Source organism: Ascidiella aspersa, chromosome 5, assembly GCF_963924565.1.
Source record: "Ascidiella aspersa chromosome 5, kaAscAspe10.2, whole genome shotgun sequence".
NCBI classification, from domain to species: Eukaryota; Metazoa; Chordata; class Ascidiacea; order Phlebobranchia; family Ascidiidae; genus Ascidiella; species Ascidiella aspersa.
This window is the reverse complement of record NC_139451.1, coordinates 2911107-2929940: the sequence shown is the minus strand read 5'-3', so window position 1 is coordinate 2929940 and position 18834 is coordinate 2911107. Positions and strand designations below refer to the sequence as shown.

General features: G+C 34.9%; 1 protein-coding gene across 1 annotated transcript in view; it reads right to left on the bottom strand.

The window, feature by feature from the left end:
- LOC146141492 (sushi, von Willebrand factor type A, EGF and pentraxin domain-containing protein 1-like) overlaps positions 1-18834 on the bottom strand; it is a 41443-nt gene that overhangs the window by 8968 nt on the left and 13641 nt on the right. Inside the window, exons 7-16 of the mRNA XM_083390145.1 lie at positions 9957-10139; positions 9072-9248; positions 7642-7827; positions 6969-7145; positions 5570-5755; positions 4654-4830; positions 3035-3220; positions 2418-2594; positions 862-1047; positions 249-425 (exon numbers count right to left, since the gene is read on the bottom strand). Of these exons, the coding sequence (XP_083246271.1) occupies positions 249-425; positions 862-1047; positions 2418-2594; positions 3035-3220; positions 4654-4830; positions 5570-5755; positions 6969-7145; positions 7642-7827; positions 9072-9248; positions 9957-10139 (1812 nt within the window). The remainder of the gene's footprint in view (positions 1-248; positions 426-861; positions 1048-2417; positions 2595-3034; positions 3221-4653; positions 4831-5569; positions 5756-6968; positions 7146-7641; positions 7828-9071; positions 9249-9956; positions 10140-18834) is intronic.

The window sequence follows — 18834 nt, the reverse complement described above, 5'->3', positions numbered from 1 at the left end:
GTGATTACATAACCTTCATCGCTGGCTTGGAATGCAATTAGCGCTCAAAATGTTTAATAAGTGTTCTTGTGACTTTTTCATTGAACCAGTCGATTGAAAGTCTTTAAAAAATATTTTATTCGGTAGCAATCAAACATGAGTTGGCTGCACCTGGTTTACAGCAATTTTCAAACATTTAAGATTTCAATATACTAAAGTTTTTAGATCTGAACAAAACAACGTTTTTGTAAGCAATGTTTTAAACCTACCAACACATGTTGGCAGAGCACCCGACCAGTTGTTAGTTTCTGTTCCGTCGCATGTCAAGTCCGCTGTTCCTGATATGATATATCCAGAGTTGCAAGTAAAGGTATGAGCTACGTTGTAGGCTGTAACTGCAGTTGTGTCGACTCCGTTGGCGATGGAGGTAATCGCGCAAGTTATAGCTGAAAATGCGTGACGTATTTCGTTAAACGTCATGAATGATTTGTTTTTTTCTTTTGTCTTTCTTTTTTTGAAGTTAAACATTGTAGTTCCCGTGTCACTTAAATTTGAATGTTTATTATAATACAAGCTAAACAAGCATAACGTAAATATGGTTTTCCCATTCATGTATATTACAAACAAAAATGTCATCAAGTAATATGATTATTTTTTGGAATAAAAAAGTGGTATTTAAATATGATCATCAACAGGCATTATTTTGCAACCTAACAATCACTACTTACGTTAACATAAATATCCTTAAAGAAATCTTCAATTTCTTTTAATATCAGCAATTCTGTACACTTTTTCCTATTGCATTTGTAAGTGAAGCGCTGAGCAAAAAATACTGATCTTGTTGTTGCTGTGTAGAACTTCAAACCAATGAAGGCTTTTTACCTGTGCATGTTAGTGTGGGTGCAGACCAGGTGTCACTTCCAGTACAAGTCGCTGTATCAGCAGCTATAGAGAACCCGCTATTACAAGCCACTGTGACTGTTTCACCGTTAACAAAACCTCCAGCAGCAGGTACAGCATTTGGTGTAAGTGTTCCTTCGACCACAGCAGGTAGAGCAGTACATGCAGCTGTGATACAGTAATTTTGTTTACATACGACTTAAACCAATTATAACTAAGTAGAAGCCTAGAATGACAAGGTAAAGCTGCTATCAGCGTTTTACAAATAAATTTGGCCGTTGTGTGGCTTACAGCAGGGGTGGCCAAAACGTCAATCAGCACATTTCACCTGGTCGATCGCGTCGAATATGTGTTACGTCATTACAGTAGCTGTCGCACACAAGGACAAGCCTAATAAATCGGGAAATTATATTTTGACTTGTCCAAATAAACCAAAATTTACACGTCAGGTCAAAATTTGTCAAAATTATTTTAAGAAAAAATGTTTAAAAATACACACAAATCGTTTACAAATTAAAACAAATTAGTCAGTTTATGAAACTGTCGTTCAAATACCATTTTAACAAAAAAAATAATTTTGAGTTATATTTAACGACATTTAAACTGTATTAGGTCTTCATTAGAAATAAACGGTATACACAAGTTTGCAGAATTAACATCCCAGGCATAGTTTAATCATTAACAGCTCAACTTTGTTTTTGCATTACATAGTTGTTTATCACTGATTTGGGGAAATGTATTGAACTCTTTTTTTTTCTCTTGTGATTTGATTTTTCTAAAATAAACAGCGTCTTGTTTATCTTTGTCATTTTTATGGTTGTTTGTCATTTTTAAATGACAAAAATATCAACTTAGCATTTTCATTAGTTTTGCATTAATCCGAAAAAAATAACTAATTTGTGTTCGACCGGTAGTCAGTAAAGCATCTGAAACGTGTGGTTGACGACGCCCAGACACTAAAGCAATACTTCAAATAACAATATGTTGTTTAAATCAGTGGTTTTCAACCAGGGTTCCGCTAGTACAGGCCAGGGGTTCCGCAATTTCGAAATTGTTAAGCTAATTGAGGTGTGTTTATTACACTGGGGTTCCTCGAACCTGTGAAATGTTTCCATAGGGTTCCACTCCAGCAAAAAGGTTGAAAAGCACTGGTTTAAATCAATGTATTTCTAATAGGTCAAAATTTTGTCAAAAAAATATATATTTTTAGGTCAAAATTTCAAATTTTTTGGTTAAAATTTCTAATTATTTAGGTCAAAATAATCGCCCTACTAATAAAGCGTTCTTTGGCGTAATTACATAACCTTCATCGCTGGCTTGCAATGCAATTAGCGCTCAAAATGTTTAATAAGTGTTCTTGTGACTTTTTTATTGAACCAGTCGATCGATAGTATCTAAAAATATTTCAGTCCGGAGCAATCAAACATGAGTTGGCTGCATCTGGTTTACAGCAATTTTCTAACATTTAAGATTTAAATTTACTAAAGTTTTTAGATCTGAACAAAACAATGTTTTTGTAGGCAATGTTTTAAACTTACCAACACATGTTGGCAGAGCATCCGACCAGTTGTTAGCTTCTGTTCCGTCGCATGTCAAGGCCGCTGTTCCAGATATGATATGCCCGCTGTTGCAGGTGAAGGTATGAGCTACGTTGTAAGCTGTAACTGCAGTTGTATCGACTCCGTTGGCGATGGAGGTAATCGCGCAAGTTATAGCTGAAAATACGTGACGTATTTCGTTAAACGTCATGAATGATTTGTTTTTTTCTTTTGTCTTTCTTTTTTTGAAATTAAACATTGTAGTTCCTGTGTCACTTAAATTTGAATGTTTATTATAATACAAGCTAAACAAGCATAACGTAAATATGGTTTTCCCATTCATGTATATTACAAAAAAAATTGTCATTAAGTAGGCTAATATGATTATTTTATAGTAAAAAAGTGATATTTAAATCTGATTATCAACAGGCATTATTTTGCAACCTAACAATCACTACTTACGTTAACATAAATATCCTTAAAGAAATCTTCAATTTCTTTTAATATTAGTAATTCTGTACACTTTTTCATATTGCATTAGTAAGTAAAGCGCTGAGCAAAAAAATACTGATCTTGTTGTTGCTGTGTAGAACTTCAAACCAGTGACGGCTTTTTACCTGTGCATGTTAGTGTGGGTGCAGACCAGGTGTCACTTCCAGTACAAGTCGCTGTATCAGTAGCTATAGAGAACCCGCTATTACAAGCCACTGTGACTGTTTCACCGTTAACAAAACCTCCAGCAGCAGGTACAGCATTTGGTGTAAGTGTTCCTTCGACCACAGCAGGTAGAGCAGTACATGCAGCTGTGATACAGTAATTTTGTTTACATACGACTTAAACCAATTATTACTTAGTAGAAGCCTTAAATACCAAGGTTAAGCTGCTATCAGCGTTTTACAGATTTATTTAGCGGTGTGTGGCTTACAGCAGGGGTGGCCAAAATGTCAATCAGCACATTTCACCTGGTCGATCGCGTCGAATATGTGTTACGTCATTACAGTAGCTGTCGCACACAAGCGGAACATTAAAATGACCAATTGTTCTGGACAAGCCTAATAAATTGGGCGGTTAATTTTTTGACTTGTCCAAAAAACCCAAAATTTACACGTCAGGTCAAAATTTGTCAAAATTATTTTAAGAAAAAATGTTTAATAATGCACACAAATCGTTTACAAAATTAAAAAAAAACTAAGACAGTTTATGAAACTGTCGTTCAATTACAATTTTATCACAAAAAAATAGTTTTGAGTTATATTTAACGACATTTAAACTGTATTAGGTCTTCATTAATAATAAACGGTATACACAAGCTTGCAGAATTAACATCCTAGGCATAGTTTAATCATTAACAGCTCAACTTTGTTTTTGCATTACATAGTTGTTTATCACTGATTTGGGTAAATGTATTGAACTCTTTTTTTTTCTCTTGTGATTTGATTTTTCTAAAATAAGCAGCGTCTTGTTTATCTTTGTCATTTTTATGGTTGTTTGTCATTTTTAAATGACAAAAACTTCAACTTAGCATTTTCATTAGTTTTGCATTAATCCAAAAAAATAACTGATTTGTGTTCGACCGGTAGTCAGTAAAGCATCTGGAACGTGTGATTAACGACGCCCAGACACTAATGCACTACTTCAAATAACAATATGTTGTTTAAAGCAGTGGTTTTCAACCAGGGTTCCGCTAGTACAGGCCATGGGTTCCGCAATTTCGAAATTGTTTAGCTAATTGATTACACTGGGGTTTCCTCGAGCCAGTGTTTATTACACTGGTTTATTACACTGGGGTTCCTCGAGCCAGTGAAATGTTTCCATAGGGTTCATTTCGGACAAAAGTTTGAAAAGCACTGGTTTAAATCAATGTATTTCTGGTAGGTCAAAATTTTGTCAAGAAATATATATATTATTTTTAAAATTTCAATTTTTTTGGTTAAAATTTCTTATTATTTAGGTCAAAATAATCGCCCTACTAATAAAGCGTTCTTTGACGTAATTACATAACCTTCATCGCTGGCTTGGAATGCAATTAGCGCTAAAAATGTTTAATAAGTGTTCTTGTGACTTCTTTACTGAACCAGTCGATCGATAGTATCTAAAAATATTTCAGTCCGTAGCAATCAAACACGAGTTGGCTACACCTGGTTTATATCAATTTTCCAACGTTTAAGATTTCAAATTACTAAAGTTTTTCGATCTGAACACAAACAACTTTTTTTATGCACTGTTTTAAACTTACCAACACATGTGGGCAGAGCAGCTGACCAGTTGTTAATTTCTGTTCCGTCGCATGTCAAGGCCGCTGTTCCAGATATGATATACCCAGGGTCGCAGGTGAAGGTATGAGCTTGGTTGTAAGCTGAAACTGCAGTTGTGTCGACTCCGTTGGTGATGGAGGTTATCGCGCATTCGATTGCTGAATATGCGTGATGTAATTCGTTAAACGTCATAAATGATTTAATTTTCCTCTTATCCATAATTTTTGTTGAACTCATCGATATGAAATTCTTAGGGGGAACAGTTAAAGCAAGACCCTATTATCGTAAACTGTTACACCAGAAGCTTAAGTTTGCTTTGTAGTTACACAAGGAAGTTTGTTTTTTAGGTTAATGTTGATCAAATTATTCAAAAATTAACCATTGCAGTCATCTTGCCACTTTAAAAAATTAAAAGTTTATTATAATACAAGCTAAACAAGCGTAACATAAATGGGGTCTTGCCATTCGTTTCTTATACAAACAAAATTGTCATTAAGCAAATGATATTATGACTGTTTCATCAATTGAAAATTAATGAAACAGATAGAAAAAAGTCAAACACAAAAGTGAATAATTAACATTACTTTTTAATTACACTGTTCAAACAAAGCTTCAAATTAATAAAAAAAAGGTGAAAATCAGTTAAAATGGAAAAAAATCCACAGGAATTGAACTAGAGTAGAGTAAGAAAACTTGGGCATAGTTAATAACGCACGAGATAAGGTAAGATAAGATAAATGTTAATTTCATGCTACAAATGAGAACACAGTAGCAAAGGATCAAAAAAGAACCATAAAATGGTTATCAAGTCAGTTGACCCTGAAGGTAGAAGAATTCAGGTTGAAACAGAAAACAAAAAATATCAACAACAAAAGATAAAATGAAAAGCTTACTTACCAGCACAAGTAAGTGATGCCGGATCCCAGGTGTCTGTATCGGTACAAAGCGAAGATGAAGGCGAACTAACAGAAACCTTATACCCGCTGTTGCATGCGATTGACACTGTGCCGGTGTAGCCTCCAGAAGGGATGGGTGTTGGGAAATTCCCTTGGGTGAGGGCCGCCGGAGCAGCGCAAGTAGCGACTGGAATTTTTTAAATAAATTTCAATATCATGTAGTCAGGATATTGAGGACTATATAGAAGTAGATAACATCTTGATGCTACTTATATCTCTATATTCATTTTTTTACATGGAAGAAGATGCGGCCAATAAAATAAACCCGAGCCAGAGTTCCGAGACTAAATCCTGTATTTTTCACCCTATTTATGTAACTAAAATAAGATGGATATTCAGCAATCCACTTATAGAGGTGCATTGTAATTCAACCACCCACAATTCATGGTTGAAAATATATACATATGCTATTCCACGTTTACAATTTACAGTTGTTGACCAAGTCAATTTTTAAAATTTGGTACTGCGCTTGCCCACGTTGGACTTGGGGCTCTGATTGTTTTACATAGTCTTACTCGAGTCCCGAGTTCCACTCAAGCAAAACAAACCTAAAATATACTTCTGGGAAAAATATACTTCTGGGGCAGACTGCACACAAGAAAGAAACAAGGAGAAATACATTTTATAAACACGAGTAGTTAGTGTACTGTACAGAAATTTCTTTTTTTTCAGTCTGCCTCAGCAGTATATTCTATATACCTAACATGAATTAGTGCCTTCTCACTATGTTAAAAATGTATGAAGAGTTTTTCGAAAGATTTGAAATGTCTTGCCCATTTATTTTTGGACTTTATATTTTATTTTTTACTGCCTGCTACATTTAACTAAAAATTCAAACTATTATGCTCTAATATTTAAACATGAAAATGTGATAAAATTTTGGTGAATTTACATAGCTTTGCTTTTCAGATTGTTCATTTTAACAAATGTTATTGAACAACCTTTAAAACACTAAAATTATAACACGATATGACAGTTAAAACAACTAGGGAATTAAACCGGTTGACTTTATATCAACCTGAGATTCAAACATTGTTTCCCAAAAAAACCTTTTCTGTTATAGTCGAGAGCACAAAGTATGATTCGCCAAACGAAAAATGTGCGAGTTAAAAATAATGGCTTATAAGCCTTAGTTGCCTTATTGAAATAGTTGGAATTTAAAGATATAAATTTCCAGTGGAATTAGTTTACACTTAACAGCAAACTTAGGTAAAATACATTCAAGAAGATGGCGGGATGGCCTAGTAAAAATAATCGACTACGATCTAATATTTTTATATAATATTGTTTGAACAAACAACGATTTACCATTTATATCTGACTGTATTGAAACAACTTACCAGAACATGTTGGTACAGCAGCCGACCAATTGTCGGTTTCTGTTCCGTTGCATGTTAAGGCCGCTGTTCCAGATAATGCATATCCGGCGTTGCATGAAAATGTAAATGAAGCGCTGTAAGCTGTATCTGCAGTTGTTCCCACTCCGTTGGTTATTGAGGTTGCCGCACATACAATAGCTGAAAATACATATACTTTATATCTTACTTTTTTTAATGAAGAATGTGAGAAACAGTAACTCAAAAAAATTAGATAAAATTAATTGTTTCACCTAAATTACTTTTCTCAATTAATTACAAATCTTTTTATCTAAGGTAGCCATATGAAAACGAATAGTTTCTATTGAATTCCCATGAAAGCCATTTTTCAACATTTTGAAGTAATATTGAACTAGATATTCCAAGTAAATTAACTAGAATACAAAAAAGAGCCTTAAAAACAAGGCTAAACGTAACCCATAAATATGCTGTTTCTACCAGGCATAGTATCCTAAATAGAAGAACTTGTGATATTTATTTTATCCAACTTTTCTGGGATCTATACAAGTCCCGTTCATCAGGAAATGCGAAATGCAACAACAGCACGCTCAATATCAAAAAGAGCTTCTTTTCAGTATGGTGTGTAACATTAACAATTTCAATTGTGCTGTTGTATAAACTAAGCTCGTTAAGTTACCAATGCATTCAACTGATGCTGGATCCCAGGTATTTGTGTCTGTACAAAGTGAAGAAGAAGCAGCACCAGAAGCCAGCTCAAACCCGCTGTTGCATGTGATTGACACTGTGCCGGTGTAGCCTCCGCCAGGGATAGGTGTAGGGAAAGTTCCTTCGGTGAGGGTCGCCGCAGCGGCGCAAGTAGCAACTGTTTGAAAATTTGAAAATAAATATCAATATCATGCAGTCAGGATATTGAGGACTATATAGAAGTAGATAAAATGTTGAATGCTACTTATATCTCTTTACTCATTTTTAACATGGGAAAAAGATCCGGCCAATAAAATAAACCAGAGTCTGAGCAACAAAACTATAGCCTATATTTCACCCTAGTTATGTAACTAAAATAAGATGGATATCCAGCAATCCACTTATAGAGGTGTATTGTAATTCAACCACCCACAATTCACGGTTGAAAATATCTACCATATGCTATTTCACATTTACAATTTACAGTTGGCGACAAAGTCACTTTTTAAAATTTGGTACTGCGCATGAGCACGTCGGACATGGGACTCTGATAGTTTTACATAGTCTTACTCGAGTCCCGAGTTCGACTCAAGCAAAACAACCGACTTTGTCGAGTCTCGAGTCTACAGCCTTGGTAAGAAGGCACTAATTCCAAATAAATCTAAATATACTTCTGGGCCAGACTGCACACAAGAAAGAAACGAGGAAAAATTCATTTTATAAACATGAGTAGTTAGTGTACTGTACAAAAATTTCTTCTTTCTTGCAGTCTGCCTCAGCAGTATATTCTATATACTTAACTAAAATAAGTGCTTTCTTACTATGTTAAAAATGTATGAAGAGTTTTTCGAAACATTTAAAATGTCTTGCCCATTTATTTTTGGACTTTAATATTTTTTACTGCCTGCTATGTTTAACTAAAAATTCAAACTATTATGCTCCAATATTTAAACATGAAAATGTGATAAAATTTTGGTGAATTTACATAGCTTTGCTTTTCAGATTGTTCATTTTAACAAATGTTATTGAATAACCTTTAAAATACTAAAATTATAGCACAATATGACAGTTAAAACAACTAGGGAATTAAACCGGTTGACTTTATATCAACCTGAGCTTCAAACATTGTTTCCCAAAAAAAACTTTTCTGTTATAGTCGAGAGCACAAAGTAACGAACAATGTGTGAGTTAAAAATAATGGCTTATAAGCCTTAGTTGCCTCCTTGAAATAGTTGGAATTTAAAGATATAAATTTCCAGTGGAATTAGTTCACACTTAACAGCAAACTTAGGTAAAATACATTCAAGAAGATGGCGGGATGGCCTAGTAAAAATAATGGACTACGATCTAATATTTTTATATAATATTGTTTGAACAAACAACGATTTACCATTTATATCTGACTGTATTGAAACAACTTACCAGAACATGTTGGTACAGCAGCCGACCAATTGTCGGTTTCTGTTCCGTCGCACGTTAAGGCCGCTGTTCCAGATAATGCATATCCGGCGTTGCAGGAAAATGTAAATGAAGCGCTGTAAGCTGTATCTGCAGTTGTTCCGACTCCGTTGGTTATTGAGGTTGCCGCACATACAATAGCTGAAAATACATATACTTTATATCTTACTTTTTTTAATGAAGAATGTGAGAAACAGTAACTCAAAAAAATTAGATAAAATTAATTGTTTCACCTAAATTACTTTTCTCAATTAATTACAAATCTTTTTATCTAAGGTAGCCATATGAAAACGAATAGTTTCTATTGAATTCCCATGAGAGCCATTTTACAACATCTTGTTTAGGTTAAAAAAGTAGTGATTTGAATAGGCTCGTTTATTTTGTTCTTCTTACAGTATGGTTGGACATTTTAACAGCAAAAATGCATATGGTCAAGTTTACAAAATGTTAATCACAGAGTGGCAAAGTATTGGAATAAACAGAGATTACCTTACACAGGCTGACAGCTATGAGAAGACAAATATGATTCGCGAGAGCACGAAAAAATTGTTACTATCAATGTGTGCATTGATTAAGTCATTACAACACTGATTAGAGAACATAAAGTATTAAAAACAAGTCTAAACATAATCCTTGACAAAAATGTGTAGGAATAATAAATATTCTGCTGCTACCAGGCATAGTATCCTAAAGTAGCCCATTCTGGTATTTATTTTATTCGAAGTTAAGTTACCTTTATCAGGTAATGCAACAACACCACGCTCAATTTTGGAAACAGCTTCGTTATAGTATAGTGTGTATCATTAAGTTCAACTGTCCTGTTGTTTAAACTAAACTTGTTACAATTACCGATGCAAGTAAGTGTTGCTGGATCCCAGGTGTCTGTCGCGGTACAAAGTGATGATGAAGGCGAGCTAACAGCTACCTTATACCCGGTGTCGCATGTGATTGACACTGTGCCGGTGTAGCCGCCAACAGGGATAGTTGGGAATGTTCCTTGGGTGAGGCTCGCCGCAGCGGCGCAAGTAGCGGCTGTTCGACAATTTTTTAAAATAAATTTCAATACAATGAAAAAATATTTTTTTAGTAAGCCTATGAAGAAAGTAGGTATTATGTTAATTGTTGCGCATATCTCTTTATACATTTTCAACATGGTACGAAGAGGGGCTGCGTTGTCGGTTCAAAATAACCCGAGTACAAATCCCGAGTTTAAGTATGGTCAACAAACTAAACAAGAGTCTGCCTATGCTGTATTTTATCCACTTCTGTAGCTACATTAAGGTGGAATTTAAGCAGTCCGCTTACGGGGGGTCATAATATAATTCCTCAACCCACGATTCGTTGTTGGAAAACATCCACCATATGCTATTTAACCTTTACAGTTTCACAGCCCTGGTGTGCCATTTCTAATGCTCAAGGGTGCTGACAGGAATTTGAGAACCTTTAAGTATCTGATTTTTGCTCAATACTTGACACTTTTTGTGTAAGATTAGAGTGGAATGAATTGATTTATAGCTTCCTACATTGTGTAGAGCAGAGGTATGTTGTTACAGTTCTGTTTATTGTGACATTCTAATGAACTACCTACGGAAAAAGCACTGAATATAACAGATGTCTTGTTGACTTTCGTCATTTTAATAAATGAGCTCCACTTTAACGGGGTAAATCTGATATTCATCTTTGTTAAAAGGGTAAAGCATACAAAAAAGGTTAAGAACCCCTGGCCTAAGCACTCAACAGCATATTATATATACTTAGAATTAGTGCCTTCTTACAATGTTAAAAATGTATGAAGAGTTTTTCGAAACATTTATAATGTTTTACCTATTTTTATTTTGACTTTGATATTCTTTACTACTTCTAACTAATAACTCCAACTGTTACGCTTTAAAATTTAAATATGAAAATAAGATGAAACTAGACGGGGGTGCGGTTGTTGTATATTTTGTCAGGGGATATATTTTCAGGGCTTATTGTTTATTTTCAATTTTTACTTTATTTTAATTTTTTTTTTTTTAATTTTTTTTTTAATATTTTGTATTGTGTACTTTATATTATATATTTTGTTTTTCATTTTCCTTAACTTGTTTCTGCAAGCAAAAACAGATATGGGCCGAAAACTTCCCCACTTAAAATATGCCTTTGATGCGAAAGGGGTTCAAATATGGCGTAGAATTTGGGGAATGATCGAAACATATATTTGATAAATAGAATTTACTTAGATAATGCATATGGCTATTTTATTAAATTTTGACCAGCTTACGTGTTTGAAAATCAAATATTATCATTCTCTTAAAGACTAAAAATGGTTTAACGCCTATGGTTTGCTATACTTTTGCAAACTTTCACTAGGTAATTTTTTACCATAGCTTGGTCCGAGCAATCACTGTTAAAACAGGCTTTAAATCTGTCGTTTCAAACAATATGAAAAACACTATTACGTGCCTATTACGCAAACTATTAAATCGAAAGTTTTGCTAGATAAGTTTAGGCCTGATGTTGGTATGCTGGTTGGAGCAAGATGCACAACAGGTGCTAACAGAGAGGCGTAGACTGCCTTAAGATTTAGCATTTAAACTTGCGGCGGTAAATACACCCTATTGACATTTAATTATTAGGCGAAGCTTATCGCGAAGTAATTGGTCGCCCCAAAAAATGCTGACGCCGCATTTAAAGAAAGCATTATAAATGTGTCGCCGATATTCTGCCTTGAACATCCCTACTCGAAATGCTTCCCTCCGTTAATTGTACGGTGGGTGAAACTTTATTCACGGCCTTACCTCTTTGTGTATTACCGCGACAATACGATGAAATACGATTTGGAGAATATTGGAAACATCGTATTTGGAGAATATTTGCTATTTGCACCTGTTCTGTATGTTACTCCAATCCAACATATCTACACACAATTATAAGTTGTGTATAATAATATAATAACTTATGGCTTTGAAGCGAAGGGGGTTCAAATATGGCGTAGATTTTGGCAAATGATCGAAACATACATTTGATCAATAAAAATTTACGTAGATAATGCTTACGGCCATGTTATTACATTTTGGTCAGCTAGCATGTTTAAAAAGTCAATATTTTCATTCTCTCTAAATGATTTAACGTCTATGGTTTGCTATACTTTTTCCAACTTTTACTGTGTAAATTTTTACCATGCCTTGGTCTGAGCAATCACTGTTGAAACAGAGTTTAAATCTGTAGTTTTGAGCAATATGCAAACACGTTTATGTGCCTAATAAGCCACGTTTTATATTGAAAGTTTTGGCAATTTAAATCCAATAAACGCAAGATTTATTTATTTATGACGCCATGTTATGACGTAGCTTTGTAACGTCGTCGTTAAGAATGCGTTAAACTTAAGCTTTTTGTTGTTGCGGCCCTTGTATAATTATATTTGCTTAGACCTGGTGTTGATATGTTTGAATGGTGCAACAATTACAACATGTGCTAACAGAGATGTGTACACTGCCTGTAGGATTCGCATTTAAATTTGCGGTGGTAAAATATTTTGTGTTGTAAGAGCAATAGGTTGTTTTACTTAGAGAGGCCTCTTTATGAAAGGCAAGTCGCATGTGCATAGTTTTACTAGGCAAGCCACTTCCAACACAAATGTTGCACGCGCGGGACAATAGGGCGCAGCAGGGATGCCAGCAGCCGCCTGGTCGCAACGCGAGCTGCTAGACAAAGCAAGCGAATATGAACGAATTCTGTATGAAAGTTTTTCTGCTGCTAGATGGCTGTCGTTAGCTACAAAGTGCTAAAACGCAATATTTCAGGTTTTTACCCCCCAAGCAAAGGCCCCTGGGAGTGCAGCCTCATAAACTTTTACAAAGCACCTACATACCACTCTACGCCATGTCTGAAAATTTGAAGGTTCTACGATGTCTACTTTTTCTATAAAGCTTCGGACAAAAGTCGGTCTGAAACAAACCATAGGAAACCATAGGAAACCATAGGAAACCAAAAAAGAACTAGACGGGGGTGCGGTTGTTGTATATTTTGTCAGGGGGTATATTGTCAGGGCTTAGTGTTTATTTTTATTTAGTTTTAATTTTTTTTTGAAATTTATTTTATTTATTTATTTATTTTTTTTCAATTTTATTTTTCATATTCATTTTTTAATTTTTATTTTTTATTTTTTTTGTGTGTTTTTTATTTTTATTTTTTTATTTTTTTTTTATTTAATATTTTTTTTATTTTACACTTTTTATTTTTTAATATTTTGTATTTTGTATTGTGTATTTTATATTATATATTTCATATTTTGTTTTTCATTTTCCTTAACTTGTTTCTGCAAGCAAAAACAGATATGGGCCGAAAACTTCCCCACTTTGATGCGAAAGGGGTTCAAATATGGCGTAGTATTTGGGGAATGATCGAAACATATATTTGATAAATAGAATTTGCGTAGATAATGTACATGGCCATTTTATTACATTTTGGCCAGAGCTTACGTGTTTGAAAACCAAATATTATCATTCTCCTCAAGACTTAAAATGGTTTAACGCCTATGGTTTGCAATACTTTTGCAAACTTTTACTCGGTAAATTTTTACCATGGATTGGTCCGAGCAATCACTGTTAAAACAGACTTTAAATCTGTAGTTTTAAACAATATGAAACACACTATTATGTGCCTAATACGCAAACTATTAAATCGAATGTTTTGCTAGTTGTTTAGGCCTGATATTGGTATGTTGGTTGGAGCAACATGCACAACAGGTGCTAACAGAGAGGCGTACACTGCCTTAAGATTTCGCATTTAAATTTGCGGCGGTAAATACACCCTATTGACACTTGATTATTAGGCGAAGCTTATCGCAAAGTAATTGGTCGCCCGAAAAAATGCTGACGCTGCATTTAAAGCAAGCATTATAAATGAGTCGCCGATATTCTGCTTTGAACATCTCTACTCGCAATGCTTCCCTCCGTTAATTGTGCGGTGGGTGAAACTTTATTCACGACCTTACCTCTTTGTGTATTACCGCAAAAATACGATGAAATACGATTTGGAGAATATTGGAAAAATCGTATTTGGAGAATATTTGCTATTTGCACCTGTATAGTATGTTACTCCAATCCAACATATCAACACACAATTTTAAGTTGTGTAGGCCTGGTGTTGATATGTTGGATTAGAGTTGCCACCAGATTTCGCATTTAAATTTGCGGCGCCTTTGATGCGAAAGGGGTTCATATATGGCGTAGAATTTGGGGAATGATCGAAACATATATTTGATAAATAGAATTTACTTAGATAATGCATATGGCTATTTTATTAAATTTTGACCAGCTTACGTGTTTGAAAATCAAATATTATCATTCTCTTATAGACTTAAAATGGTTTAACGCCTATGGTTTGCTATACTTTTGCAAACTTTCACTAGGTAATTTTTTACCATAGCTTGGTCCGAGCAATCACTGTTAAAACAGGCTTTAAATCTGTCGTTTCAAACAATATGAAAAACACTATTACGTGCCTAATACGCAAACTATTAAATCGAAAGTTTTGCTAGATAAGTTTAGGCCTGATGTTGGTATGCTGGTTGGAGCAAGATGCACAACAGGTGCTAACAGAGAGGCGTAAACTGCCTTAAGATTTCGCATTTAAACTTGCGGCGGTAAATACACCCTATTGACACTTAATTATTAGGCGAAGCTTATCGCGAAGTAATTGGTCGCCCCAAAAAATGCTGACGCCGCATTTAAAGCAAGCATTATAAATGTGTCGCCGATATTCTGCCTTGAACATCCCTACTCGAAATGCTTCCCTCCGTTAATTGTACGGTGGGTGAAACTTTATTCACGGCCTTACCTCTTTGTGTATTACCGCGACAATACGATGAAATACGATTTGGAGAATATTGGAAACATCGTATTTGGAGAATATTTGCTATTTGCACCTGTTCTGTATGTTACTCCAATCCAACATATCTACACACAATTATAAGTTGTGTATAATAATATAATAACTTATGGCTTTGAAGCGAAGGGGGTTCAAATATGGCGTAGATTTTGGCAAATGATCGAAACATACATTTGATCAATAAAAATTTACGTAGATAATGCTTACGGCCATGTTATCACATTTTGGTCAGCTAGCATGTTTAAAAAGTCAATATTTTCATTCTCTCTAAATGATTTAACGTCTATGGTTTGCTATACTTTTTCCAACTTTTACTGTGTAAATTTTTACCATGCCTTGGTCTGAGCAATCACTGTTGAAACAGAGTTTAAATCTGTAGTTTTGAGCAATATGCAAACACGTTTATGTGCCTAATAAGCCACGTTTTATATTGAAAGTTTTGCCAATTTAAATCCAATAAACGCAAGATTTATTTATTTATGACGCCATGTTATGACGTAGCTTTGTAACGTCGTCGTTAAGAATGCGTTAAACTTAAGCTTTTTGTTGTTGCGGCCCTTGTATAATTATATTTGCTTAGACCTGGTGTTGATATGTTTGAATGGTGCAACAATTACAACATGTGCTAACAGAGATGTGTACACTGCCTGTAGGATTCGCATTTAAATTTGCGGTGGTAAAATATTTTGTGTTGTAAGAGCAATAGGTTTTTTTACTTAGAGAGGCCTCTTTATGAAAGGCAAGTCGCATGTGCATAGTTTTACTAGGCAAGCCACTTCCAACACAAATGTTGCACGCGCGGGACAATAGGGCGCAGCAGGGATGCCAGCAGCCGCCTCGTCGCGACGCGAGCTGGACAAAGCAAGCGAATATGAACGAATTCTGTATGAAAGTTTTTCTGCTGCTAGATGGCTGTCGTTAGCTACAAAGTGCTAAAACGCACTATTTCAGGTTTTTACCCCCCAAGCAAAGGCCCCTGGGAGTGCAGCCTCATAAACTTTTACAAAGCACCTACATACCACTCTACGCCATGTCTGAAAATTTGAAGGTTCTACGATGTCTACTTTTTCTATAAAGCTTCGGACAAAAGTCGGTCTGAAACAAACCATAGGAAACCATAGGAAACCATAGGAAACCATAGGAAACCAAAAAAGAACTAGACGGGGGTGCGGTTGTAGTATATTTTGTCAGGGGGTATATTTTCAGGGCTTAGTGTTATATTATATATTTTATATTTTGTATTGTATATTTTATATTATATATTTTTTATTTTTCTTAACTTGTTTCTGCAAGCAAAAACCGATATGGGCCGAAAATTTCTCCACTTAACTTATGGCTTTGAAGCGAAAGGGGTTCAAATATGGCGTAGATTTTGGGAAATGATCGAAACATATATCTGATCAATAAAAATTTACGTAGATAATGCTTACGGCCATGTTATTACATTTTGGTCAGCTAGCATGTTTAAAAAGCAAATATTTTCATTCTCTCTAAATGATTAACGTCTATGGTTTGCTATACTTTTTCCAACTTTTACTGGGTAAATTTTTACCATGCCTTGGTCTGAGCAATCACTGTTGAAACAGAGTTTAAATCTGTAGTTTTGAGCAATATGCAAACACGTTTATGTGCCTAATAAGCCACGTTTTATATTGACAGTTTTGCCAATTTAAACCCAATAAACGCAAGATTTATTTATTTATGACGCCATGTTATGACGTAGTTTCGTAACGTCGTCGTTAAGAATGCGTTAAACTTAAGCTTTTTGTTGTTGCGGCCCTTGTATAATTATATTTGTTTAGGCCTGGTGTTGATATGTTTGAATGGTGCAACAATTACAACAGGTGCCAACAGAGATGTGTCCACTGCCTCAAGGATTCGCATTTCAATTTGCGGTGGTAAAATATTTTGTGTTGTAAGAGCAATAGGTTTTTTTACTTAGAGAGGCCTCTTTATGAAAGGCAAGTCGCATGCGCCTAGTTTTACTAGGCAAGCCACTTCGAACAAAAACGTTGCACGCGCAGGACAATGACGCACAGCAGGGATGCTAGCAGCCGCCTCGTTGCGACGCGAGCTGAATAAAGGAAGTGAATGAAAGCATTCTGTATTGAAGTTTTTCTGCCGCTAGATAGTAGTAAATAGCTATTATGAACTAAAACGATGACGTAACACTTTTGTTTTTTGTCCCCCAATGGGAGGTGCCTAGGGGTGCAGCCTCATAAACCTCTACATAGCACCTTCAAACCACTCTACGCCATGTCTGAAAATTTGAAAGTTCTACGATGTTCACTTTTTCTAAAATGCACTGGACAAAAATCGGTCGGAAACATGCCATAGCAAACCATATGAAACCAAAAAAAAACTAGACGGGGGTGCGGTTGTTGTATATTTTGTCAGGGGGTATATTTTCAGGGCTTAGTGTTTATTTTCAATTTTTACTTTATTTTAATTTTTTTTTTAATATTTTGTATTGTGTACTTTATATTATATATTTTGTTTTTCATTTTCCTTAACTTGTTTCTGCAAGCAAAAACAGATATGGGCCGAAAACTTCCCCACTTAAAATATGCCTTTGATGCGAAAGGGGTTCAAATATGGCGTAGAATTTGGGGAATGATCGAAACATATATTTCATAAATAGAATTTACTTAGATAATGCATGGCTATTTTATTAAATTTTGACCAGCTTACGTGTTTGAAAATCAAATATTATCTTTCTCTTAAAGACTAAAAATGGTTTAACGCCTATGGTGTGCTATACTTTTGCAAACTTTCACTAGGTAATTTTTTACCATAGCTTGGTCCGAGCAATCACTGTTAAAACAGGCTTTAAATCTGTCGTTTCAAACAATATGAAAAACACTATTATGTGCCTAATACGCAAACTATTAAATCGAAAGTTTTGCTAGATAAGTTTAGGCCTGATGTTGGTATGCTGGTTGGAGCAAGATGCACAACAGGTGCTAACAGAGAGGCGTAGACTGCCTCAAGATTTCGCATTTAAATTTGCGGCGGTAAATACACCCTATTTGACACTTAGGCGAAGCTTATCGCGAAGTAATTGGTCGCCCGAAAAAATGCTGACGCCGCATTTAAAGCAAGCATTATAAATGTGTCGCCGATATTCTGCCTTGAACATCCCTACTCGAAATGCTTCCCTCCGTTAATTGTACGGTGGGTGAAACTTTATTCACGGCCTTACCTCTTTGTGCATTACCGCGACAATACGATGAAATACGATTTGGAGAATATTGGAAACATCGTATTTGGAGAATATTTGCTATTTGCACCTGTTCTGTATGTTACTCCAATCCAACATATCTACACACAATTATAGGTTGTGTATAATAATATAATAACTTATGGCTTTGAAGCGAAGGGGGTTCAAATATGGCGTAGATTTTGGCAAATGATCGAAACATACATTTGATCAATAAAAATTTACGTAGATAATGCTTACGGCCATGTTATTACATTTTTGTCAGCTAGCATGTTTAAAAAGTCAATATTTTCATTCTCTCTAAATGATTTAAGGTCTATGGTTTGCTATACTTTTTCCAACTTTTACTGTGTAAATTTTTACCATGCCTTAGTCTGAGCAATCACTGTTGAAACAGAGTTTAAATCTGTAGTTTTGAGCAATATGCAAACACGTTTATGTGCCTAATAAGCCACGTTTTATATTGAAAGTTTTGCCAATTTAAATCCAATAAACGCAAGATTTATTTATTTATGACGCCATGTTATGACGTAGCTTTGTAACGTCGTCGTTAAGAATGCGTTAAACTTAAGCTTTTTGTTGTTGCGGCCCTTTTATAATTATATTTGTTTAGACCTGGTGTTGATATGTTTG